Raw genomic sequence first — 25,763 nt, forward strand, 5'->3', positions numbered from 1 at the left:
CTCCTATTTTGCTTAATATTCTTATCATTTTTCCAGTTTTCTTTATTAAGAAAATTTCTACTCACTCTACATACCACCCACAGATCCCATCTCCTCTCTCCTCCCACCCTCCAGCCCTCTCTCCCAAGCCACCCTACATCCCCACATCTCCCAAATCAAGGTCTCTCATGGGGAGTTAGCAGAGCCTGGCACACTGAGCCCAGGCAGGTCCAAGCCCCTTCCCACTGCACCAAGGCTGCACAAGGTGTCATACCACAGGCACTGGGTTCCCAAAAGAATGCCCATGCACCAGGGATGGATCCGGATACCCCTGCTTGGGTACCCCCCAAACAGTATGAGCCAAATAACCGTTTTCCGTATCCAGAGGGCCTAGTCAACCCACAGCTCCAGAGAGGCTAGCTAACAGGGAAAGATCTTAGGAGGGACACATGGATGACCCAGCAAAGGAGAAGTGGATGAGATCTACATGAGCAGACTGGGTGTCGGGGGGTGGCGGAGGGTGAGGAGTGGGGGATGAGAACATAGGGAATGGGAGGGTCGAGCTGGAACAGGGACAGAGTGGGAGGGCAGGGAGGGAGATACTGTGATAGATGAGGACATCATGGGAATAGGAAGAGGCAGGGTGCTGGGGAGGCTCTCAGGAATCCACAAGGTTGACCCCATCTTGGCCTGCTGGCAGTGGTCCAGAGGGTGTCTGGACTGGTCTACTCTGGTGACCGGTCTAGTGAATACCCTAACTGTCATCTTAGAGCCTTTGTCCAGGGACTGATGGAGGCAGATGCAGAGATCCACGGCCAGGCACCAGGCTGAGCTCCAGGAATCCAATTGATGAGAGAGAGGAGGGATTCCGCAGGCAGGGGATTATGATGGGAGGATGTGCAGAGATGACCGGCCACACTAGTGGAAGCCCATGAACTGTGGACTGGTGGCTGTGGAGCCCCCATGGGACTGGACTAGGCCCTCTGGATAGGGAAGACAGTTGTTTATATTTTATCTTACTGAGTTTATTTTTATTTAGTCTTTGTTTATTTTGTGTTGAGATTCAAACTCAAGGCCTCAAACATGCTAGGCAAGTGCTGAACTACTGTGCTACCTTCCCACCCCTTTCATACCTCTGTCTCTTTAAATGCTTTTAAAACATCTGTGCGCGCGCACACACACACACACACACACACACACACACACACACACACACACACACACACGAGTGCCTGGTCCATGTGTTGTATGTCACAAATGTGGGGATCAGATAATAACTTTTAGCAGTCATTCTCTCCTTCCACTGATGGAAGGATTAAACTCAGGTTGTCAGGCTTGTACACTACCCACTGAGCAATCTTGCTAGTCCCCCTTCAAGTTTAAATTCTTCCCTGTCTTTTAGTAGGCATCTTTATTATTTTAGTCTTTGTTTGGCCTTTCATCCTTTGCTTTTGTGGCACCCCTTTCTGCTTTGGTATTCACGTGTTTGTTATTCATTATTTATATTTATTTTTGGCCTCAAACTTACTATGAAGCTGAAGATGACCATGAACTTATGATCTTTTTGTCTCTGTCTTACAAGTTCTGAAATTACAGGTGTTTACTTCCATCCCAGATTTATGCAGCACTCAGGATCGAACACAGGGCTTTGTGCATGCTGCGTTAGCTTTATACATTCCCATTACAATTTATTTGTTGTATGATGTCTTGCTGTGTTGCCCAATCTGGCTTAACATTTCTGGGTTTCAGAAATCTTGGGCTGGAGATATAGCACTCATCTACTATGTGAAGGCACTGGGTTAAAAGTTGTAGAGTAAAGAAAATAGCGGGCATGGTAGTGCACGCCTTTAAGCCAAGCACTTGGGAGGAACCAGGAGGCAGAGGCAAGCAGATCTTTGTGAGTTGGAGGCCAACCTGGTCTACACAGCAAGTACCAGGCCAGTCAGGGCTACACAGTGAGGCCCTGTGTGTACATTATTTTAAGTGCTTTTTTGATGTTAAGTGCCATTTATATCTTACATCATTTTAAGGATCATTTTATAGTCTTCAAAACAGTGCATTTTTTTCTTAATGAGAAGTAAGGTAAAGACAGATGTGGTGTACACCTTTAATATCAGCACTCAGGAGGCAGAGACAGGCAGATCTCTGTGAGTTCAAGGCCAGCCTGGTCTACATATCAAGCTCCAGGTCAGCTGAGGATACATACGTGGTAAGACCCTACCTCAAAATAAACAAAAAATAAGAGAAAAATGAGGTAGATTCATATGTGGTATTCCCTCCACAGGATGAAAGAGTATTCTTTGTTGGTCTCAGATTTTATTTGCTGTTAGAAATCTCTGAAGGTTAAATTTTCCACTTAGATTTTTTTTTTTCTTTTTGGGACAGAATTTCCCTGTGTAGCCTGGCTGTCCTGGAACTCATTGTGTAGACCAGGTTGGTCTTGAACTCAGAGAACCACTTGCCTCTGCCTCGCCAGTGCTGGGATTAAAGGTGTGCTCACCATTGCTGGTTTCCACTTAGATTTTCACCAAGGTCCCTGATTGCCAGAGAAGCAGCATAGCAGCCTCATGACAGTGAGAAGGGAATCTGGCTGCAAACCATGGTTTTCAGGGAAACTTCTCTTTGTGTAGCCTATATTCAGTGTACTTGGCAGCTTTACTGTGTTCAGTTCAGATCTGGTGAGGCTGCTGCTGCCCTGTGCTAGATAGAATAGCCCTGTCCGTCATTGTAGCCACATTTGAATGTGCCTTGCCACTTGGGCCACCAACCCACATGCCCTAGACTTTCCAGGGAGGGTTGTATCATCAGTGAGATGCTCTTCCAGTCCTGCCTCAGCTTTTAAGTCCTTCTAGTTGGTAGCTGTTAAAAGAACTTTTTGCAGTTTTTTTTCTCTCGTACAATCTAGACAGTGTTCATAAGGTCTTCGTTTCCTTTTTAGTATTTTTCTAATGGTCATTATCCTGAAAATAGTTTTTTTTTTTTTTTTAAAGATTAACTTATTATATATACAATATTCTGCCTGCATGTATGCCTGCAGGCCAGAAGAGGGCATCAGATCTCATTGTAGATGATTGTGAGCCACCATGTAAAGGTTGCTGGGAATTGAACTCAGGACCTCTGGAAGAGCAGCCAATACTCTGAACCTCCGAGCCATCTCTCCAGCCCCCATTTTTTTTCTTTTTGAGACAGGGTCTCATTATGTAGTCCAGACTGGTGTTGAACTTGAGGTCTTGCCTCACTCAGTCTTCTAAGTGCTAGGTTACAGGCATGTTCTACCACACTTGGCTAAATCATCAATGTTTTCTCTCTCTCTCTTAGATAAGGTCTCACAATGCCTAAGCTGACCTTGAACTCACTATGTAGCTCAGGCTGTTCTTGAACGTGAGGTCCTCTTGCCTCATTCTCCTAAGTGTTGGGATTATAAGTACATGCTACCACACTTAGCCATATTACCAATTTTGTTTCTTTCTTCCTTTTTGATAGGGTTTCCTGTAGCCCAGTTTGTCCTCAAACTCACTATATAGCCAAGGATGACCTTAGTTTTCCTACCTCCACTTCCTAAGTGCTGTGATTATAGGTATGGACTACTACACCTGGTTTATTTGGTGCTGAGAACCAAACCCAGGGCTTTGTGCATACTAGACAGTACTCTATCAATGGATGTATGGCCCCTTCCCCACCATTTTTTTTTTTTTTTGGTTTTTTGAGACAGGGTTTCTCCATGTAGTTTTGGTGTCTGTCCTGGAACTCAACTCTGTAGACCAGGCTGGCCTGGAACTCACAGAAATACACCTGCTTCAGCCTCCCAAAGTGCTGGGATTAAAGGCGTGCTCCATCACTCTTGCTCTAGTGTTTTTCCTGAGAGCTGTCTACTTTGATTTTTAGTGACAGCACATATTCTCTTATTTTTGCCATTACCTAGATTCACTGGGACCTGGGGCTGGTCGATTTGGCTAAGTTTTCTGGCCAGTGAATCCCAGTGATCTGCCTGTCTCTGCCTTCTCAGGGCTGGGATTGTCTGGCTGTTTTGGTTTAGATTTGTTTATTTATTTTAATTATGTGTATTTGTATTTGTTTGTCTATGTGTGAGTGCCTGCGTAGGCCAAGGAAAGGTTATCAAATTTCCTGGAAGCTGGAGCCTCCTGACCATGGGTGCTGGGGGCTGAACTCAGATCCTGTAAGATCCCCTTACTCTGTGAGAGTAGTATGATCTCTTAAGTTCTAAGCCAGCACTCCAGCTCTGTCTCCTTCTCCTCTCCTCTTTCCTCTCCTCTCCTCTTTCCTCTCCCCTCCCCTCCCCTCCCCTCCCCTCCCCTCCCCTCCCCTCCCCTCCCCTCCCCTCCCCTCCCCTCCCCTCCTCTCTCTCTCTCTCTCTCTCTCTCTCTCTCTCTCCTCTCCTCTCCTCTTTCCTCTTTCCTCTTTCCTCTTTCCTCTTTCCTCTTTCCTCTTTCCTCTCCCCTCCCCTCCCCTCCCCTCCCCTCCCCTCCCCTCCCCTCCCCTCCCCTTCTCTCTCTCTCTCTCTCTCTCTCTCTCTCTCTCTCTCTCTCTCTCTCTCACACACACACACACACACACACACACACACACGCTGGGGATCAAATTCAGGTGCTCATGCTTGCATGGCAAGCAGTTTACTGACTGAACCATCTTTTCAGTCCTAAGTATTCAGTTTTAATAGTTAATAATGGAGAGGTGAGAAAAAGGACATCTTGCAAACCGGTCTTCATGGTTTTGTCAGTCCCTGTGGTCAGCTGGTTGACAAGTGTGGTAATGAATCTTTATATTCAAATATTCAACAGATGTGAAAGTCAATAAAGCATACTGTGCAAATTGATAATTATAACAGTGTTTGATGTTGACCAGAGATTGAAAACAAGGCAGTAGGAATACATACAATTTCTATTTTAAAAGATGTTACCTTTCAAATAAAAAGGAAATGGTAGTTCTGCATTTAAGTGATGGACTTTATGCTAGGTTCTGAAGGAGAAGGGTAACAAACGAGAACAAATGCCATATGGCTTTGGAAATTGTCTCATGAGAGGTCAGGCTTGACCAGGCAGGTTAGCTAGTCCAATGGCCTAGAGAACCAGGTCACCGCTTGTGAGTCTGTGTGAATAGGATTATTTCCTGTAATCTGAAGAGTGCCTGTAGTAGATTTGGTTCTATAGTAAGGTCAGAGAAACGCAGGTGCTAAAGTTAGATTTTTTTTTTTTGAGGTATAGGTACATATTCTCTTATTTTTGCCTTTATTTATGAGGAACCTGGGGAAATGGGCTCACCTGGGTCTTCTTTCTTCAGCTGACTTCAAGGTTTTTATATTGCCTGTAGTCTTTACGAGCCTCAGTGTTATGTAATGACTGTTGTTTCCCATCTTTTCTGCTTTTTTTTTTTTAAATATAAACAGTAGTGTGGATGAGGAGGGATTTTGTGATAGAGTCCTTAGTAACTTTGATTCTGAAAACAACTTAAATTGGCTTCATAGTCAGTTAATAAATTTGTTGTTCAATATTTTGTTTTGACAACATTGAGGTTGAGACATATACTATTTCTGCTTTGTTTGTTTTTTTGTTTATGAAGCAAGGTCTTACAGTAACCCAGTCTAGCCTTGAACTTCGAAAGTAGATGAGGCTGGCCTTGAACTCTTGATCTTCCTGCTTCTACCTCTCAGCTGTTGGGATTTTAGGTATGTGCCAGCATGTTTGGCTCTGGCTGTTTTCTTATTTAACTATAATGTATTTTGTTTGTTTCTTTGTTTTTTGAGACAGAGTCTAATTTAGCCAAGCTGGCCTCACATTTGTTATGTAGTTGAGGATGACCTTGAACTTCTGATCTTATTGTGTCCATCTCCCAAGTACTGGGATTAGAGCCGTGCACTACCATGCCCATTTTATTTGTTATTTTTAAAATGTTGAAGCCAGATCCTGGAGAGATGGCTCAGAGGTTAAGAATGCTAGCTGCTCTTCTGCTGCTCTTCTTCCAGAGGTCCTGAGTTAATTTCCCAGCATCCACGTGGTGGCTCACAACCATCTATAATGAGATCTGATGCCTTCTTCTGGCATGCAGGCAAACATGCAGATGAAACACTATATACATAATAAATAAATAAATAAATAAATAAATAAATAAATAAATAAACGGGGGGGGGGGCGGGCCTGGAGAGATGGCCCAGCAGTTAAGAGTACTGATGCTCTTTCAGAAAACCTGGGTTCAATTCCCAGCACCCACGTGGCAGCTCAGGACTGTCTGTAACTACAGTTCCAGGGGACCCAACACCCTCACAGGCAAAACAACAATGCACAATACATAATATCTTTTAAAAAATGTTGAAGTCAGGCCTGGTGGTCCATGACCTTAATCCCAGCATTTGGGAGGCAGAAGTAGGCAGAATTCTATGAAATCAAGGCCAGCTGGGTCTACAGAGTGAGTTCCAGACCAACCAGGCAACCAGGGCTACATAGTGAGATCTTTCTTTTTTTTTTTTTTCTTATTAATACAGTATTTATTTATCTTCTCTCTGTCAAACCCTGAGCCAAGCACTTTCCCCAGACTTCCTGGGGAGGTACAGGAAAAGGAACACACAGGGCAGATGGGCATGAAAGAGCTATGGAAGTTGGAAGTGGAGACAGCTGCTTCACATGGCGAAGAGGATGAGAAAGGCCACCACCATTAGGCAGAAGAGCCCCATGGCCTCTGAGAGGGCAAAGCCCAGAATAGTATAGGAGAAGAGCTGTTGCTTCAGAGAAGGGTTCCTGGCATATCCAATGATGAGGCTCCCCAAAACAGCCCCAATGCCAGCCCCTGACCCAGCCACCCCAACTGTGGCGGCCCCAGCCCCAATGATCTTGGTGGCTGTGTCAATGTCCCTGGAAATGACGCTGGTTTGGAAGCTGCGGCTAGGGATGACTGAGGTCAGAGGACGAGGGACTGCCAAGCTGCTGGGGCCCTGGTCTGTCCACGTCTGTGGTCGGTTCAGCTGCACTGTAGACAGCGGGCGACTCAGCGGCTGAGAGGCTCCTGATCAGGGAGCGGGTGGAGATGAACTTGAAGCAGGCATACATTTTCAGGGGTGAAGGGTCAAGGTGGGAGAGCTGCTCCCAGGGCAGAGAGGACAGAGAGGGCGTGAGATCTATCTTAATGCCACCCCCCCCAACAACAAAACAGACAAACAGAACCACAATACCCCAAGACAAACAACAAAAATCTCATGATGAAAGTAACATGGACCTATTTTTACACATGAACAGCACAAAGAGTTTGTTTTTTGAAAACAAAATAGGTCTTATAGTGTAGGTTGGCCTAAAATTCAGTATTTAACTCAAAGACTGTCTTTGAGTTCTTGCTCTTACTGCTCCCACGTCTCAAATGCTGGAATTAAAGCAAGTGCTGTCCCATTTAGATCTAATGTCAGGACTTTTTTTTTTGGTTTTTCGAGACAGGGTTTCTCTGCGTAGCTTTGTGCCTTTCCTGGAGCTCACTTAACTAAAACTATGGGTCAGGTGGAGTGGCAGCGCCTTTAATCCCAGCTCTCAGGAGACAGAGGCAGGTGGATCTCTGAATTCAAGGCTAGCCTGGGCAATAGAGTGAGTTCTAGGACAGTCAGGGTTACATAGTGAGACCCTGTCTTGAAAAACAAACAACAAACAAACAAACAAACAAACAAACCAAAACCAAAAACCAAACCAACAACCCCAAAAGACTAAAACTGTGATAGTCTCACATCTGAGTGAACTCAGATATGTGCTTGCTTCTACCTCTCCAGTGCTGGGGTCAAAGGTGTGCACCACTGAGCCAGCAATTTTTTTTAACTTCATGAGATAAGGTCTTACATCATGTAGGGTTTGACATCATGGGCCTCCTGTGTTATCCTCCCAAGTGCCAGGATTACAGCACACACACTGTTGGGTCCATTTTCCCCCTTTTCTGATCTCTCTCTCGTCTCTCTTCTCTGTTTCATGCCTTAAAAGCTGTAGTGTTAGTGGATTTCAGGATGGATTATTAGACATAATAATTAATCTATCATACCTATTTATTAATTATAGTAAGATGATTTCCATTCCATGTAATGTTATTTTAATTCCCTCTCTTTTTTTTGAGAAAGGATTTTTTATTTTTTAATTTTATGTATATGAGTGTTCTGCTTAAATGTATGTGTGTGCACCATGTGTGTCTCTGGTACCCAAGGAGGCCAGGAGAGGATGTGGGCTCCTGGAACAGAGTTATAGATGGTTGTGAGCCACCGTGTGGGTGCTGGGAACTGAACCCAGGTCCTCTGCAGTAGTAGCCAGTGCTGTCATCTCATGAGCCATCTCTTTAGCCCCATTTTGGAGTCAGGATCTTACTATGTAGCTCTGACTGGCCTAATACTTAGAAGTCATTATAAGACCTCCAGTTTGTGTAGATCCTCCTGCCTCTGTCTACCAAGCAATAGGACTATAGGCATTGATCAGTCCAATCAGCTAATTTTTAAAAATTTTAACTATATTTAAAATTCTGTTGGTTAATTTTCATTCATGCTTATTTTAATTTTATAGGTATTGATAGGGCAATGGTGATTATTTAAAATAGTTTAATTTTATTAAACAGTTTATTGTTGTTTTTTTGAGACAAGGTTTCTCTGTGTAGCCCTGGCTGTTCTGTTCTGTAGACCAGGCTAGCCTAGACTATAAAGATCTACTTGCCTTTGCCGCCCCAGTGCTGGGATTAAAAGAATGTGCCACTGCTGTCTTGCTTTTATTAAACATTTTTAAAACTACATTTTTATTTATTTGATGTGTGTATGTGCATGCAAAAGTGTGCGTGTGGAGATTAGGGGACAGTTTTGGGAAGCTGGTTTTCTCTTTTACCACATGGGTCTTGGGAATCAAATTCAAATGGTCAGACATGGAAACAATTACCTATTCACTTAGCTGTCTCATGGTTCCTGTTTGGGTTTTATGAAAGAGTTTCATATAGCTGAGGCTAGCTTTGAACACTGTCCTTCCTGCCTCTACTTTTTAAGTGCTAGGATTACAAGCAAGCACTGCCAAACCCAGCTGAAATGTGTTCTCTCTCTCTCTCTCTCTCTCTCTCTCTCTCTCTCTCTCTCTCTCTCTCTCTCTGTCTCTCTCTCTCTCTCTGTCTCTCTCTCTGTCTCTCTCTCTCTCCCTCCCTCCCTCCCTCCCTCCCTCCCTCTCTCTCTCTCTCCCTCTCTCCCTCTCCCTCCCTAGCTCCTTCCCTCCCCCTCTCTCTTTTAATTTTTAAAGACAGGCTTTCACTGTGTAGCTCTGGAACTCATTATGTAGACCAAGTTGGCTTTAAACTCATCCACTAGTCTCTGTCTCTCAAGTGCTGGCATTAAAGGCACGCTCCACATGACCTGTTCTGCTTTCTCCACATTTATGAAAAAGAATATTTGGGAAGAGGATCTGAATTTATGTGAGACTACAAAAGACATACTTTGGGTTAAAAAAAAAAGAAGAAATAGACTTTAATAATAATAAGCACTGACTGAAATGGAGATTTGATGGCCTTGTGGAAAGTACTAAGTGACTTATCTTGGAAGTACTCAGTGAGGTAGATGTCAATTAAGGGAAACTTTTATTTGTAATGTAACATAGAGAAAGGCAAATCAAATCCTTGTGTATACTTTCTAGGCACTTTGCTACACCACCACCTCCCCCCACTCCACCTTCACCCCCCCCCCCAGCACTTGTCTTTAATCTTCATGGCTTGATCTTGCTGCTTTCTCACTCTGTAGCCCAGGCTGCCCTTGAACTTGCAGCAGCTCTCCCGCTCCAGGCTCCCCAGTGCTAGGATTCCAGACTTGAGCCATGAGTCCAGCTCTAGCAGTTTCCTAGGCTTTCCCCAGGAGCTGCATGTGCAGTTCTGGCTGTAGGACTCTTTAGAAGCAGTTCTGTGTGACTATGGACAGGAGCCCCTCTTGATATCTGCTTCTTCTCAGAAGTCACGTCTCACTCTTGGTTGAAAAGCTATCCTCTGTATTTTCCCAAAACTCTTGTTTTGGTGAGAATGAACTGGAGGGATTTTCTTTTTAAAAGTTTATTTCTTACCTTTTTTGTTTGGCTAAGGATAGAATTCAGGGCCTCATACATGCAAGGTAAGTGCTTACTTCCAGCGTGATGATTGCTTTTAAATAAGGAACATCTATAACTTAAACTTTTTTAACATTAAATAAGAAGGATGTATTTATTTTATGTATATGAGTGATCTACTGACCTTATGCCAGAAGAGGGCATCAGATCCCACTGTAGATGGTTGTTAGCCACATGTGGTTGCTGGGAATTGAACTCAGGACCTCTGGAAGAGCAGCTAGTGTTCTTAACCACGGGGACATCTCTCCAGCCCTAAACTTAAATTTTAGAAAGTCATCTAACATAAAACTGATCCCAGGCCATTTGGCTTTCTCTACCTCCTTGTCAGGAGGTAGACGTGGAGATTTTTTCCCACTGGGTATGAGATTAGGTTGAATACCTTTGAGAGGGTCTTTGAACAGATGTTCAGACTCTTTTCCCAATAATTGGACATAACTTCCTAATTTTACCTCTTTTGTTTTCTTGCAGTCAAAAGAGCCAAATTCCAGGGTTCACCAGGTAAGTCTAGCCCTCCATTATGGTTACCTTTCATGCTTGCTGTGATTTAAAGCAGTCTTTAAAAAACTCTCTGTGTGTGTGTGTGTGTGTGTGTGTGTGTGTGTGTGTGTTTGTGTGTGTGTGTTACATGCAGGACCTCAAGAAGGCCAGAAAAGGGTGTCATATTCCCTGGAACTAGAGTTACAGACAGCTGTAAGCTGCCATATCGGCACTGGGAATTGAACCCAGGTCCTCTGTAAAAGCAGCAAGTGCTCCTAACCATCTCTCTGTCGCCTTTAGAGCAATCTTAAAAATCAAAAACAAAAATCATAGGCCAGAAGGATGGCTCAGGGATAAAGCACTTGCTGTGCACGTCTGATGACCTGAGTTCTTGGGAGATTCCATTCTCTGCTTCTACCATGTGGTTTTTCAGAGAATGAAGTCAGGTTGTTCAGGCTTCAGTCACCTCTGCCTGCTGAACCATTTCACTGGCCCCTCAAAAGCAATCTTAAAAAAAGACTCAGTAATTATAAGTTGGGCATGGTGATACATTTCTATAATCTTAGTACTTGGGAGGCTGGTGCAGGAGGATTACATGTCCAGGTCAGCCTGGGCTACATAAAGAGATCCTGTCTCAGAAAAGAACAACAACAACAATGATTTCATTTAGTTTATTACTTAAATTCATTAGCTTAATTCACTCAGTTAATTCGTGAAATTATTAATCCACTGCTATAAAACATTTAACTTTGTTTACCTGTATTTTTATCTCTATTTATCAATAAAAAGTTTATCATTCTCATTCTCATTCTCATTCTCATTCTCTCCTCCCCTCCCCTCCCCTCCCCTCCCCTCCCCTCCCCTCCCCTCCCCTCCCCTCCCCTCCCCTCCCCTCCCCTCCCCTCCTCTCCTCTCCTCTCCTCTCTCTCTGTTCTTTTGAGACAGGGTTTCTCTGTGTAATTTTGGTGCCTGTCCTGGATCTCACTCTGTAGACCAGGCTGGCCTTGAACTCACAGAGATCTGCCTGGCTCTGCCTCCCCAGTGCTGGGATTAAAGGTTTGCGCCACCACTGCCCATCCTATCATTTTCTCTCTTACCCACCCAATTATACCTCTCTAAAGCAATTATTTCGAAGCTTTTTTGTATACCTTTCTAGGTCTTTTTTTTCTAATTTTCTAATTTTTTTTTTTTATTTTTATTGGTGTCAGGTCCTCTGAAATGAGTTACAGACAGGTGTGTGAGCTGCTGTATGTGCGTGCTGGGAATTGAACCTGGGTCCTCAGTGCTCATAATCACTGAGCCATCCCTCCAGCCCCTCCATATTTATATGTATTCTTTTTTTTTTTTTTTTTTTTTGGTTTTTCAAGACAGGGTTTCTCTGTGTAGCTTTGCGCCTTTCCTGGAACTCACTTGGTAGCCCAGGCTGGCCTCGAACTCACAAAGATCCTCCTGGCTCTGCCTCCCCCGAGTGCTGGGATTAAAGGCGTGCACCACCACCGCCCGGCTTTATATGTATTCTTATAAACATAAATAGATCACACACATGTCTGTGTGGTGCATGCTTAATTACATCAGTGATACATCATAAAAATCCTTTTGCATTTGTGTATATTAGGCATTTTCTTTTAAAGTGCTGTGTAGATTCTCTTATAGATTTGTACCCAAGGTCCCTATGGATAAATATTTGTTACTTTTCAGTGTCTTGCTATTATAAACAATGAATGTTATTGTGTATTTATGATTGCCCAATTTTGTAAATACATCTTTATGCTAGCGTCTAAAAATACAGTCACTGGGTCATAGCCATGTATTTTTAAAATGTTTATTATTGCCGAAAATGGTTCTTTTTTTTTAAAAAAAAAGATTTATGTATATGAGTGCTCCATCAACTTTATGCCAGAAGAGAGCATCAGATCCCACATTAGATGGTTGTGAACCACCATGTGGTTGCTGGGAATTGAACTCAGGACTTCTGGAAGAATAACCAGTGCTCTTAAGCATTGAGCCTTCTCTCCAGCCCCTAAAAATGGTTCTTAATTTAAAAAGTTGTAAAGGAAAAATGATGTTTTGGTGTTGGCAGTTGTTTTCCTGTATTTTATTTGTGTTAAACACACCCTCTACTACAGAGCTATACCCCCAGCCCTGGAAGCTTAAAAATTTGATTGATTGATTGATTGATTGATTGATTGGTTTTTTTTCGAGACAGGTTTCTTTTTTCTTTTTCTTTTTTTCTTTTTTACCGCACAGACCTTTATTGGAGGGATCCACACAAAGGACACACCCTCATTTCCATAGCTTCTTGATGGACATATTTTTCTCACTGTCCTTTTGCATGACCTTAGCTACTGCCATCTCAAAGTCCTCCTGAGTAACATGGACATGCCGTTCCTGCAGAGCATGCATGCCAGCTTCTGTGCACACACCCTTCACTTCAGCCCCTGAAGCTCCTGGCATCAATTCAGCAATTTTTCTCAGGTTGATCCCCCTGGTCAAGTTCATTTTGTGAGAGTGGATTTTCAAAATGTCCAGCCGGGCCTCCTCATTGGGAGGTGGGAATTCAGTTTTTCTGTCGATCCTCCCAGGACGAAGCAGGGCGGAGTCCAGGATATCAATCCTATTAGTAGCCATGATAACCTTGATATTCTTGGTGGCCTCAAAGCCATCCAGCTGGTTGAGCAGTTCCAGCATTGTGCGCTGCGCTTCACTGTCCCCGCCAGAGCCTCCCTCCAGCCGGGAGGAGCCGATAGAGTCAATCTCGTCCATGAAGATGATAGATGGAGCATGCTCTCGTGCCATGACAAACAGCTCCCTCACCATCCTTGCCCCTTCCCCGATAAATTTCTGTACCAGTTCAGAGCCAGACACACGAATAAAGGTACAGTCTGTATGATGAGCCACAGCGTGGGCCAACAATGTCTTCCCAGTGCCTGGGGGTCCATACAGGAGCACTCCCTTTGCTTGTGCAATCCCCAATGCTTCAAAGAGCTCAGGGGGCTTCACAGGCAGCTCGATCACTTCTTTGATCTCTTTGATCTGCTTGTCCAGACTACCAATCATCTCGTAAGTTGAGTCCGGAACCTTTTTCACCATTGACCAGAGGGTCGACCTTATTAGGTAGGATCTTATGCAGAGTGTAGCTGTCATTCCTTAGAGCGACCCGGCAATTAGGCATCACATCATTGATGTCAATGTTCTTGTCCACATCAACGACGAATTTGCCCTCAGGTTGGACCTTGACCAATACTTTTTTCTTATCCATTGCCCAAACTACTTCTCCAACATAGGAGCCCTGTTCCTACAGCAGCTGCAGCTCCTCCTGCAACAGGCAAACTTTTGCATTTAGCTCATTCCTCTGGGCCTGCAGTCTCCGGAGATTTTGGCTCTTATTTACAATCAACTGGAGTTCTTCAATCTTGGACAGATAATACTGGCAGAATCCACTGTCTGCTTTCCCCTCTTCCAGTTCCATCTGCTCTGGCCCATCAAGCACCATCTTCCCTCTTTCAGCAGGGACCTCCGTCATCCAAGTCGAGACAGGGTTTCTTTGTGTAGCTTTGGAGCCTTTCCTGGAACTCGATCTCTAGACCAGGCTGGCCTCGAACTCACAGAGATCTGCCTGCCCCTACCTCTCGAGTGCTGGGATTAAAGGTGTGCACCACCACGGCCCAGCAAAAATTTTAATTTTTATTAGTTTAATTTTATTTTTCTGTGTGTCTGCTCGTGCATGCTCATGCTGCAGCATGTGTGTGGAGGTTAGAGGGTAACTTTTGGAAGTCATTTCTGACCTTCTATGTGGGTTCTAGGAATCAGATTCAGGATTGAGGTTGCTAGTCTTGGTAGCAGGCATGCTTGCCTACCAAGACTTCTTGCCGACCTTTAAATTTACTTTTAATTTTAAAAATTCTCTTGAGATAGATCTCATATAACCCAGGGTGGCCTTGACATTGCTATGTAGCTAAGGATGACTTTGAACTTCTGATCACCTTGTCTCCCCCTCCCCACTGCTGGGGATTATAGGTGTGTACCACCATTCCAAGTATGTGGTGCTGGGAAATCAAACCCAGGGGCTTATGCATCTTAGGCAAGTACTTTGTCAATCCTCCTTTATTTTTTTTATTTTTTATTTATTAAAAAAAAAAAAAAAACAGAGTGCCACTCTATCCCAAGCTGATCTGAAAGTTACTATGTGGCCTGGGATGGATTTTATTTTTCAATAATTCTGTCTCAGCCTCCTAAATACTGCAGTTGCAAACATGAGCCACCATCCTTGGCTGGAATATTTTACTGGTATCAAAAATTATATGAGCTTTAAAAAAATTAACTGGCCAGGTATGGTAGCACACACCTTTAATCCCAGTACTCCTAGGCAGAGGCAGGAGAATCTGAGTTCAAGGCCAGCGTGGTCTACATATTTAGTTCCAGGTTAGCTAGGACTCCATAGAGAGATTCTGTTTCTAAAATAAGATAAAAGATTATTAGTAGCATGCATATATGTCAATGTATGTGCAGCTGTGCATGCCTGTACACATGGGTGTGCTTGGAGACCAGATGTGATCTTGGCTGTCTTCCTTAATTGCTTTCCACTTCAGTTTTTGAGACAGGGGTCTCTCAGTGAAGCTGGAGCTTCCCAGTTGGTTAGATTAGATGGTCAGCAAGCCCCTGGGTCCTCCTGTCTCTAGCTTCCAACTGCTAGGATTACAGGTGTGTACTACCCAACCTGGAAAAAGATGTAGATTGTGTTTCTAGTACCTTGGGACCTCACATGCTGTGAAGATGCTCTACCACTTAGCCCTTCCTCCAGCTCAAGTTCAAGATCTTATGATACTAAATGTAGTTCAGGGTTTGGAAGCATAGCTGGGTGCTCAAGGTCTTGGCTAGCATGTGTGAGACCCTCGTTTTGATCTCAAACAAGAAAATAAATAAATTAAAAAAACCCTAAATCACAGCTCTGTGGTCTGCTGTGTCCATTCCTACTTCTGGACATGGGTGAGGGTCCCATTATAAGTGATGGGTTTTATCATCACGTATCTTTAGTACAATTATAAACTTACCATCTTGCTATAAAGCCACACTATTTTATATGTATGTGCATGTGTGTGAGTGCATGCCCTTGTGCTTGCATATGTCCAGGCCAGAGGTAGACACTGGGTACCTCTCTCAGTCCTCTGCCATATTTTTTGAGACAGCGTCTCTAACTGTGTCTGTATCTAGCTGTTTTGGCTAGACTATCTGGCTAGCAAGCCCTCAAGATCCACCTGTCTCTATCCCTCTAGAGCTAGGTTATAGACATGTTACCTGCTGCTCCTTTCCCAAGGGTGCTAGGGATCTGAGCTCAAGTCCAAATAAGTATTTGACCATCTGAGCCATCTCCCCGGTTATTTTTGTTTCTGCTTTTGAGACAGTCTTGCTTTGCAGCCTAGGCTGGCCTGAAATGTAAACTCTTCCTGTCTAGTTTCCTTGTCTGGCTAAAAACCACATACCTTTTTAAAGGATACTTGGATAGTTTATCTTCTGATAGACAGTGTGCACCAGTACCCATTTTCTCACATTATCTAACATAAGCAGCATTTGGCAATTTGACAGGTAACATGGTAGCTTTTTTTTTTTTTTTGCTTTAAAGAAATGATCGTCTTATAAAAAAAAGCAAACCCTCAGGCCAGGCCACTTGTGGTTGTACTACCCAGCAGCTGAGGCAGGAGAATCTTTTTTTTTTCCCTTCGAGACAGGGTTTCTCTGTAGTTTTGGTGCCTGTCCTGGATCTCTCTATAGACCAGGCTGGCCTCCAACTCTCAGAGATCTGCCTGGCTCTGCCTCCCGAGTGCTAGGATCAAAGGCATATGCTACTGCCATCCGGCGAGGCTGGAAAATCTTGAGTTCAAAGTCAGCATAGTGAATTTTAAGACAGCCTGGACTGCATAGTTGACTTAGTAGAAATATGCAGGGTTCAGACTTCTGAGGTTTGAGTTTTAGGTTACTCCTTTTGTTTTGTACTCAGTTTATCCTCTCAGAGAATTTCCTTCCCTCAACTTTAGGACAATGTTTCTTGTCATGTAAACTATAGATCAAGCTTGAAATCCAGTTCTTTCATGACAGTTTCCCCTTCAATATGTGTCCCTCATCAAGTGCTCTGAAGCTCTTATCTGTTTCTGTATTTTGTAATTACATACATTTTTGTTGTTGGATCCCCCCTCCCCCCCAGGTTATCATATAGTCAGGCTAGCCTTGAACTTGCTATGTAGCTGAGGCTGTCTTAAACTCCTGATTCACCTTTGCATCTTCTTGGTCCTGGGATTATAGATGTTCACCACTTTAATCTGCCCACCAAATATATGTCTTAAAATTTGAAGTAGGTTATATATTTGAAATTAAGTGTATAGTTTTATTAATTTTTGTAGTTCTGCTGTGCCTTGAATTGTACAACATACAGCTTCAGTTTTAATTGCACATTTAGTACTTTAATTTGATAATACTCAATTCTGTCTCTCTTTTAGAAATGTTCTGTGTGTGGACATTTTGCCTGTGTCTGTGCACCACGTGCGTGCCTGATATGTATGGAAGTAAGAAGAGGGTGTCAGATCCCTTGGAACCCTTCCTTTTGAAGAGTGTGCTAATGCTCTTGAGTGCTGAGCTCTCTCCAGCCTCTGATGTCACTTAATTTAAGGGCTTTGTGAAACCGGGGAGTGCTCTGAATACTATTAACATCTCTGTTTTGCAATTTTTCAAAGATAAATTTAACACATACGTGACCCTGAAAGTCCAGAATGTGAAGAGCACAACGGTGGCAGTTCGTGGTGATCAGCCTTCCTGGGAACAAGATTTCATGTTGTAAGCACTATGCCTAAGTGTTTGTCTGTACATTCCGTAAGTAGTGTTATCAGGTGAAACAGTGAAGGAGTCCGTGTGTGCCAGTAGTCCTATGTATTTTTTTTAATTTGTAGTGTTGCAGGAGCAACTGAGGCTTGTGGTAGTAGGAGTAGGCGAGATGCATTGCGGTTTGTTTTCTCTCATTGATTTGTAGTTTATTCTTGGAGAGGAATGATGAATATGAGTAACTTAGTGAGCTGTGAATACTGCCTGCTCAGATTTTCTTACTGGTCACAATTCAGATGCTGTACAGTATACTCGTGTAATGTCAAATGCCACTTTGTTTTTAGTTCTCAGAGGCGCTCTAAGGCAATGAAGTATGTGTGTTCAAACTGTGTGTATACCTCGATCATTTCTTTTTATTTCCCTTTTTCTTTTGGTTTTTCAAGACAGCGTTTCTCTATATAACAGCTCTGGCTGTCCTGGAACTCACTCTGTAGACCAGGCTGGCCACAAACTCACAGAGATCCGCCTGCCTCTGCCTCCTGAGTGCTGGAATTAAAGGTGTGCCACCACTGCCCAGCTTCTAAATCATTTCTTTAGAGCACGGCTTCTCAGATCTCTTCCTCTTTTGACATATTTTCCCTTGAAAAAATTTTAATTGACTGTATATAGGTATATAAAATAGGCATATAGATTAAACATTTACAATAATGAATAAATTTAACATTTTAGGGCTAGGAATATGGCTCAGTTGGTAAAGTACTTGCTTGGCATGTTGGAGACCATGTGTTCCATTCCCTAGCACCCCATCTCCCCGCAAGAAGTATTTTCTTTTGGACTAGGGATATAGCTCAATGGTAAACCCTAGGTACAGTTCTCAGAACTGAAAAAAAATAAAATAAAAAAAATTTAAAATACAATAAAAGTTTACTTTTAAACAATTCTTTGTAGTTAAAGATGAAGTCAGGTTGTATACAAATGAGATGGATATGCCTGTTTACATTTTATGAAACTCTTCCTAAGAAAATCCTCAAGATAAAACATCTTCGCATGATACAGTGCAAAGCTAAACCTTTCATGTTTCTGTGCAAAGGGATGACATAATTAGACTGACGATTCTGTAAGAGAGAAAGTCTTTGTATGTATAATATAATAAAAGAGTACAATTCATAGCAAACAGTAGTCCTGAACATGAGGCAAGATGTTTGAGGCCACATTCTTTGGCATTGTGTGGTGCAGTGGCGTGCACGGTACACAGCTGCTGTGAAATCAAGTGGTTCATCACAGGCCAGCACTGCTGGAAACATGTCAGATTCATTGCATTGCACTTTTGATTTCGAGTTAGTGTTCAGGACCTTTTTACTGTTTCTACATTTCTGTGACCTTGTAGTTCATTTATGTGGTCACCATGTGGTGTGGCAGCCCAGGGTCTAAGCAGGTACAGGCCTTTAGAAGATGAAGATTCTCTCCTATAATTCTTCTTTTTTTTTTTTTTTTTTGGTTTTTCGAGACAGGGTTAGATACGCCTCATGTATTCCCTCCGAGGGTGGTATTGACAAGGGTGTGATTACCTGTTTCCCTTTTTACATAAGTAATGCGCATAGTCAGCTATTACAGCTTACACGAGCCTCTTCCCACAGTGGTTGTACCATAGTGTGGCATGTCAGTCTAGCCTTCCTGTTCTCTCTTGACTTGAGTCCTGTAACAATCCCTCCTTTAGTACTCTGCCCACTGTGTGAAAAGTTCAGATCTTCTGCAGTCTCTCTCAGTATAGCGAGCTCTATTTGTGTGTGTTTATTTTCCAATTGCCTGGAACATTTTCTTTCAACCTTTCTGTGATTTGTGTGAATTTTCGTCTGTTTCCTATATTGAGACCTTGTGTGAATTTTGCTTTTTTTCACTTTTACACACAGGCTTTGTTAGCTATTTTCTTTCTTTCTCTCATTCCTTATCCCTTCTATTCTGTCCTTTTGTTGCTAGCAGCTTCATTATTCATCTGCCTTCCTTTTTTTTTTTTGCCTCTTCCTCTAGCTGGTTTAGATTTTGATATTTCTCACAATATTATTTTATTTATTTAATTTGTTTTTTTGCAACAAGGGCTGATGTAGCCCAGGTTAGCCTTGCATTTACTACATTGCTAAACATGGCCTTGAACTTCTAGTCTTTGTGAGGCCCCATGATGGGCTTCGTGTGCAGTGTGTGTGTATGTGTGTGTGTGTGTGTGTGTGTGTGTGTGTGTGTATTTGGAGACATTGTACCTTAGGGTTACCTGGAACTCAATACAAGGAGAATGGCTTCTCAGTTGCAGAAATCCTCCTGCCTCAGTCACCAAGTGCTAGAATAACAAGCATACTTCACCATATCCAGCTCATGTTATTTATATTTAATATTTCTATGTCTTATTTGCAGCACTAGATTGCTTACTTTGTGTAATTATTCATTTTTATTATTATTTGAGGATCAAACCCAGGGCCTTGTGTATGCTAGGTAAGCATTCCATCACTGAGCTATATGCTCCAGTCCTCAGATTGATTTTTGTTTAAAGAGGGCATCTTCACTTACTGGTGTGAGTGTTTCTGGCTCAGAATCTTGTATACACATGCGCCTGTATATCCTTGGTTGAGTTAAGTAACAAGGAAAAGGAATTTCCTCCGGACTCTGGGAATAAGCATAGAGTTCTGACTTCTTGGTTGTATGTTCTGAGCATATATACATGAAAGGAGAGTTTCCTCATAGAAGAGAAATCTGTGAAGAACATTTTCTTGTTTATACGACCGTGTCTAGCTGTTAAAGACTTTGGGCTGTTTCTTTTATCTGGTAGCTTGAAATGCATTTAGGAGTTGCATTGGGACTATCATTTATGCATCATCAAGAAATGTTACCTTTCTAGATTCAAATGAAAGACATGTTACATAGATTTACAGATGCTGCATGTATTTTCATTAGGCCGAACAAAAGCTCAGTTTCCCCACTGGAAACAGCCTGAGTTAGTGGCTGGGTAATTACCTAGTCTGTGGCTTTGGACACTTCTCCAGATACTTTGGAATATTTTTGGAGATGAGAACTGTGTTTGATGTTAAGTGTCTTCCCCCAAAGTACCAATTATATATAAGTGCTTGGAAAATATTAATTGAAAAAGTGAATGAGCTCACCAGTATACTCTGTGCTTTAGTGTATTTGTAAAAGAAATACATTTTCTTTGCAACCTAGTTGTCACGATTTCTGTGGCTATAAGTCCACACTCCAAACTTTTTATAGGACAACAGAGAGGCCAAGCTTTCTCTAAAGCACACACTTTACACTTCCTGTGATGAGTAGCTCATGTTTTACTGGATAGTCTTTCTGTTTTTTATATTGGTAGCAACTGTTTCTCATCTTTCTTGCCTTTCTCTTCAAATCACTTTGTGTTTCAACAAAAGCTTTCTCGAGAATGTTCTGAACACTAATGTTGTATTTTTTGTTCTACCCTAACATCATGGTTGTGCTTGTGATGGCCCTTCCGAGCCAGTGTCCTACCATATGTGATGCTGCTTTTTCACTGCTGGAGATGGAACACAGGGTCTCATACATTAGACATGCACTCTGTTGCCCAGCCCCCCACCCCCACTCAAATTCACATTTTCAGGACCCCTTTCTGCTTCCTGGATACTGTTTCATAAATCTCATGAAGAGGACTTTTCTTCCTGAAAGTTCCCTGTATGCATTCCATAGACTTAAGTTAGGGCTGTGGTAGTATTAACAGTAAAACATTTAAAGTTGCTGCACAGGGGTAGAAATACAAGCAGACCTGAAAGTAATGCTGGAATGTTGTGGTTTGTCGCGGCATGGGAGTGTGGGTTCATGCGGATCCATGCAAAGAAGACTCAGAGGCATCTTGAGAATGAATCTAGCCGGGCAGTGGTGGCGCACGCCTTTAGTCCTAGCACTCGGGAGGCAGAGCCAGGGGGATCTCTGTGAGTTTGAGGCCAGCCTGGTCTACAGAGCAAGATCCAGGACAGCCAGGGCTACACAGAGAAACCCTGTCTCGGAAAAAAAAAAAAAAAAAAAAAAGAATGAATCTAGCCTTTCATGGCTGTGGGGATGGGGGTGGGTCCAGCCTCGAAGAACTGAAGCACCTTCCCTTCGCCCAGGGCATTTTAATTTTCTCTCTATTTACAGTTTAGCCAGTTATTTTCTGTATCTTCAAAGCAACTTGAAAGGAGCTCCCAAAGATAAAATGCCAAGTGCAAATTCCTTGATTTCTCAGGGACCACGGTTTTCCTGAACCAAGTTTTGCATGGGCCTTTGATCCTTGGGAGGCTCTGAGACAAGATTCCCATAGGGCAATAAGAGAAACAAAAGGTATGGGTTAAACAAGGGATGGATTAGGGCTAGGTGCCGCTCTCTGGAGCCAGGCCAGGAGCTGCTCAGCAGGACTGCAGCCACACTGGAGTCATTTGACCTCATGTCTATGTGCTGCTGCATTGGCCTGACCATGACTGTGTCTCCAGAGAGCAGAGGTGTGCAGAGTTCCTTCTTTTCCTCTCTCCTTGAGTACCTTCCCCCTACGCCATTCTCTCCCTTCCTTCCTTGTTTATTTTTATTTTTTTATTTTTCATTTTTTTTGGGTTGTTTCTGAGACAGGGTTTCTCTGTGTAGCTTTGCACTTTTCCTGGATCTCACTCTGTATCCCAGGCTGGCCTCGAACTCACAGAGATCCGCCTGCCTCTACCTCCCAGTGCTGGGATTAAAGGTGTTAGCCACCACCACCCAGCCCCTTCCTTCTCTCTTATCTCCTTCTCTTCTTTCCTTTTCCTATTTTGCTGAGGTGTAATCAGTGTATAAAGCTAGACCTATTACATATATACAGCATGGGGAGATTGAACATACATACGCACTTGATTAAGTTCACAATAACTTTGTGTAATAGTAGGTACTATGTTGTATAGCAGGTTTCTAGACCTTAACTTGAGTCATGCATTTTTGGAAACCCTGTCTTAAACAATAGCAATAAAATATAAAAGCAAATTTATTTTTCCTTTCCTCTCTTCCCTTTCTTTATCTGCCCCCCAATCCCTTCTAGAGTCTATGTAGCACTGGCTGGCTTTGAACTTGTAGTTCTCTGGTCTCGGCCTCCTGAGTTCTGGAATTATGGGCATATACCACTGTGTCCAGCCATAACAGTATTATTCTATGGGTACCTGTTACAGGTTTCTAGAAACCTAAAGTGTGCTTGCAACATTCAGGGTTACTTACATTCTCCCTAAAATAGGATAGTAGTGAAAAGTGTTCAGGGATAGCAACACAGGGAATGATAGTATTTTCTTTCGTGTTATCTGGCTCTCCTCAAGTGTCTTTCTTTTCCCCATTAGTGAGATCAGTCGTCTGGACCTGGGCCTAAGTGTGGAGGTGTGGAACAAAGGACTGATATGGGACACAATGGTGGGGACCGTGTGGATTGCACTGAAGTCTATTCGTCAGTCGGATGAGGTGAGTTAGTGTGTTACCTGTGTGCAGTATGGTTGCAGCCTTTGCCTGCCTTCATCTTAGCTTCACTTCAGCTGGTCTTTATCCACGCATACCTGTTCCTCTTCTAATTAGCATACGCTCTCCCCATTTCTAACCTCACCAGAGGGCTAGGGAACTGTCTTTAAGCTGCTCTTCCCTATGTCCTGTGACTGGTCTTGGAGATGCCTGAGCACCTCCTAATCCTATCAGATAGTCTTTTTTTTTGGAGTTTAATTTTTTATTGGCAGTCTAGAAATAGGACATAGCCTCATAATGTTACAGGTGATGAAACAGATCTGTGAAGGAAATGTTTGGGAAGAGAGTAATTCTTTTGTTTCTCTCAGTCCTTCCCTCCCGCCACCTTTCTTTATACAGCTTTTCTTATCCCGCATCTCATGTAGCCTTAGCTAACCTTGAACTTACTGTGTAGCCTAGGAACTTTGAACTCCTAATGTAAGGGCTGAAGTTATGTTTTAAGTTTAACTTACTGTGCTTAAGAGATTTATAAAACAAAAATGCCTCTAACCTGTATGCCCCTCTTGCCCAAGGACAGATAAACCTATAAGTTCCATTCATCCAAAGACAGATAACTTCCTGGAAGGCTGAGAGATGTTGTTCATGTAATATGACAAGCCATGCATTTTCACTTCTGTAAATAAGGTTGGCTGCCCCCACTGCACAGGATGTGCTTGATCCCTCCTAGGCAGGAGGTACATAGGTAGGAAGTATGTCAGGATGATTGCTTGCCCCTGATTGGATGAAGATGGGACGGATGTAGTCTTGTGGGGTTTGGCTTTATAAACACCAGACTAATGTAATTTGCAGCCATTTTCTGGAAGTCCTAGGTATGGACCTGGCCAGTGTTCATTGTCCTGGCCAGTATTTAATAAAGCTTGCTTCAAATTTGCCTCAAATATTGTGGTAGTGGTCTTATTCTCACCTGGTTGGGATTAACACTAATCCTCCTGCCTTTAGGTCCTAGGTGCTGTGTAATTTCTACATTTAATTAGCCATCAGGTTTCTATGATCATGAATACTCAGCAAGCTGAAAAATGTTAAAAGATCGTCTTCAAGTTCTCTTTCAGTTCTAACTTTTTTTTTTTTTTTAAATGCTGAATGCCTTTTATTGAAGGAGGGAGGAGGTCTTAAATACAGGCTTACAGCACAATAGGAGGACCCGGGAGGGCAGAAGCTCACTACTGATGTTTTACAATCTGCGTCAGATAGATAGTCTTGTCTGAGTAATGTGTGTGTGGTCTCAAATCCTCATCTTAGACACTGTCCTGGGAAGAATGCCATTAAGCCTCCTTAGCCAACTGGCTGGATACTATTTTTGGTTTTTTTCTCTTTAAGCTACTTCCCAGAAGGTTTCCAACTTCTGTGTGTAATGCTATTGGAATTTAAGGAATTATCAGATGTGGTGGTAGGTATTTATATTGTTTTTATTTATTTTCAGGTTAAACTCTTAGTCCACTTTCCCAGATGTGACTTAGCTGTCACTGTAAATACAGACTGTATAGAGTTTGTACTTACACAGAAGCAACTCTATTCCTATTAGCTTGACTGTGCACTACAAACTTTTGCTGGAAGTAGGGAAGTTCAAGGCATTGACTTCGTTGTCTGTATTTCTTTGAGTTCTGACTAAGTCTATTCCTCTAGGCAGAGGAGCAGCTCATTTTCATAGCAGCTCTATTCAAGTCTACCAGTGACAATTACCCAGTGACACAGTCAAGAATCACAAGATTGAGCCGGTAGTGGTGATGGTGCACACCATTAATCCCAGCACTCAGGAGGCAGAGCCAGGCGGATCTCTGTGAGTTCGAGGCCAGCCTGGTCTACAGAGCGAGATCCAGGACAGGCACCAAAACTACACAGAGAAACCCTGTCTTGAAAAAGCCTTAAAAAAAAAAAAAAAAAAAGAATCACAAGACTGAGTATCCATTCATATGGATGGAGACCCCATCCCTGGGCACCAGCCACTCTGGGATGGTTACTTTTAAAGTTTGGTACGTTGGAAAGTCTGTCCTCACCAGGACTTCATAGCTGAACACAGTGAAAGCTGACCCCCAGAGTCTCCATCTCAGCAAAGGGGAAAACAGAACCACAAAACGGGTGTTAATAATGTTTTTTCCCCCATTATCAGGATGTCAGTGGTCCTCTAAAACTCTTGAAGAAGGGAATTCAGAGGAAAACACCTGGCTCTTGAATCACAAAGGGAGCCAAGAAAGTTTAATCTTCAGACCTTTGTTTCCTAGGAAGGACCTGGGGAGTGGTCTACACTGGAGGCAGAGACATTAATGAAAGATGATGAGATCTGTGGAACTAAAAACCCAACTCCTCATAAAATTTTGCTTGATACAAGATTTGAATTGCCTTTTGGTGAGTCTGTTTTGATGAGATTTTAAAAATGATTTAATCCTTTTTTGCGATATTGTTTGAGATTTCTGATAGTTGTTTTGTCAATGTCTATTATTGTCTTTTTGGCTATTTTCTCTGGAGGCATACGTATTCATCCAGTCTTTGCCCTTGACATTTAGCCCAAGATGAAGTATGTTGGTCTTCCTTAAAGACTGCACATATGGGCTTGGTGGCTCATGCCTAAAAACCCAGCAGCACTCTGTAAGTGGGGTCAGGAGGCTCCTCAGAGATACGAGGCCAGGGAGGCCAGAGAGATGGCTCAGTAGTTAAGAGCACTGACTGCTTGCTCTTCCAGAGGTCCTGAGTTCAATGCCCAGCCACCACAGGGTGGCTCACAACCACCTGTAATAGGATCTGATGCCTTCTTCCTGACATAAATGTGTACAATGCAGATAGAGCACCATTATAAAATAAATAAATAAATAAAACAAAAACTATAAGGCCAGCCTAGTCTCCACAGCCAGCCCTAGATAGGGCCACACAGTGAGATCTACCAACAAACGA

At 42.9% G+C, this 25,763-nt stretch overlaps 1 protein-coding gene and 2 pseudogenes across 9 annotated transcripts in view; 1 reads left to right on the top strand and 2 right to left on the bottom strand.

Moving 5' to 3' along the window:
* Positions 1 to 25,763, top strand: part of Unc13b (unc-13 homolog B) — a 211,657-nt gene that overhangs the window by 24,930 nt on the left and 160,964 nt on the right. For all 9 annotated transcript variants that reach the window (XM_042271038.2, XM_016004589.3, XM_042271034.2 and 6 more), the window contains exons 2-5: positions 10,539 to 10,568; positions 17,273 to 17,372; positions 22,706 to 22,823; positions 25,097 to 25,220. In XM_042271038.2, the coding sequence (XP_042126972.2) occupies positions 10,539 to 10,568; positions 17,273 to 17,372; positions 22,706 to 22,823; positions 25,097 to 25,220 (372 nt within the window). The remainder of the gene's footprint in view (positions 1 to 10,538; positions 10,569 to 17,272; positions 17,373 to 22,705; positions 22,824 to 25,096; positions 25,221 to 25,763) is intronic.
* Positions 6,445 to 7,037, bottom strand: LOC102914148 (ATP synthase F(0) complex subunit C2, mitochondrial pseudogene; annotated as a pseudogene).
* LOC102913837 (26S proteasome regulatory subunit 8 pseudogene) lies at positions 12,764 to 14,060 on the bottom strand (annotated as a pseudogene).

This window comes from Peromyscus maniculatus, chromosome 2, assembly GCF_049852395.1.
Source record: "Peromyscus maniculatus bairdii isolate BWxNUB_F1_BW_parent chromosome 2, HU_Pman_BW_mat_3.1, whole genome shotgun sequence".
NCBI lineage: Eukaryota > Metazoa > Chordata > Mammalia > Rodentia > Cricetidae > Peromyscus > Peromyscus maniculatus.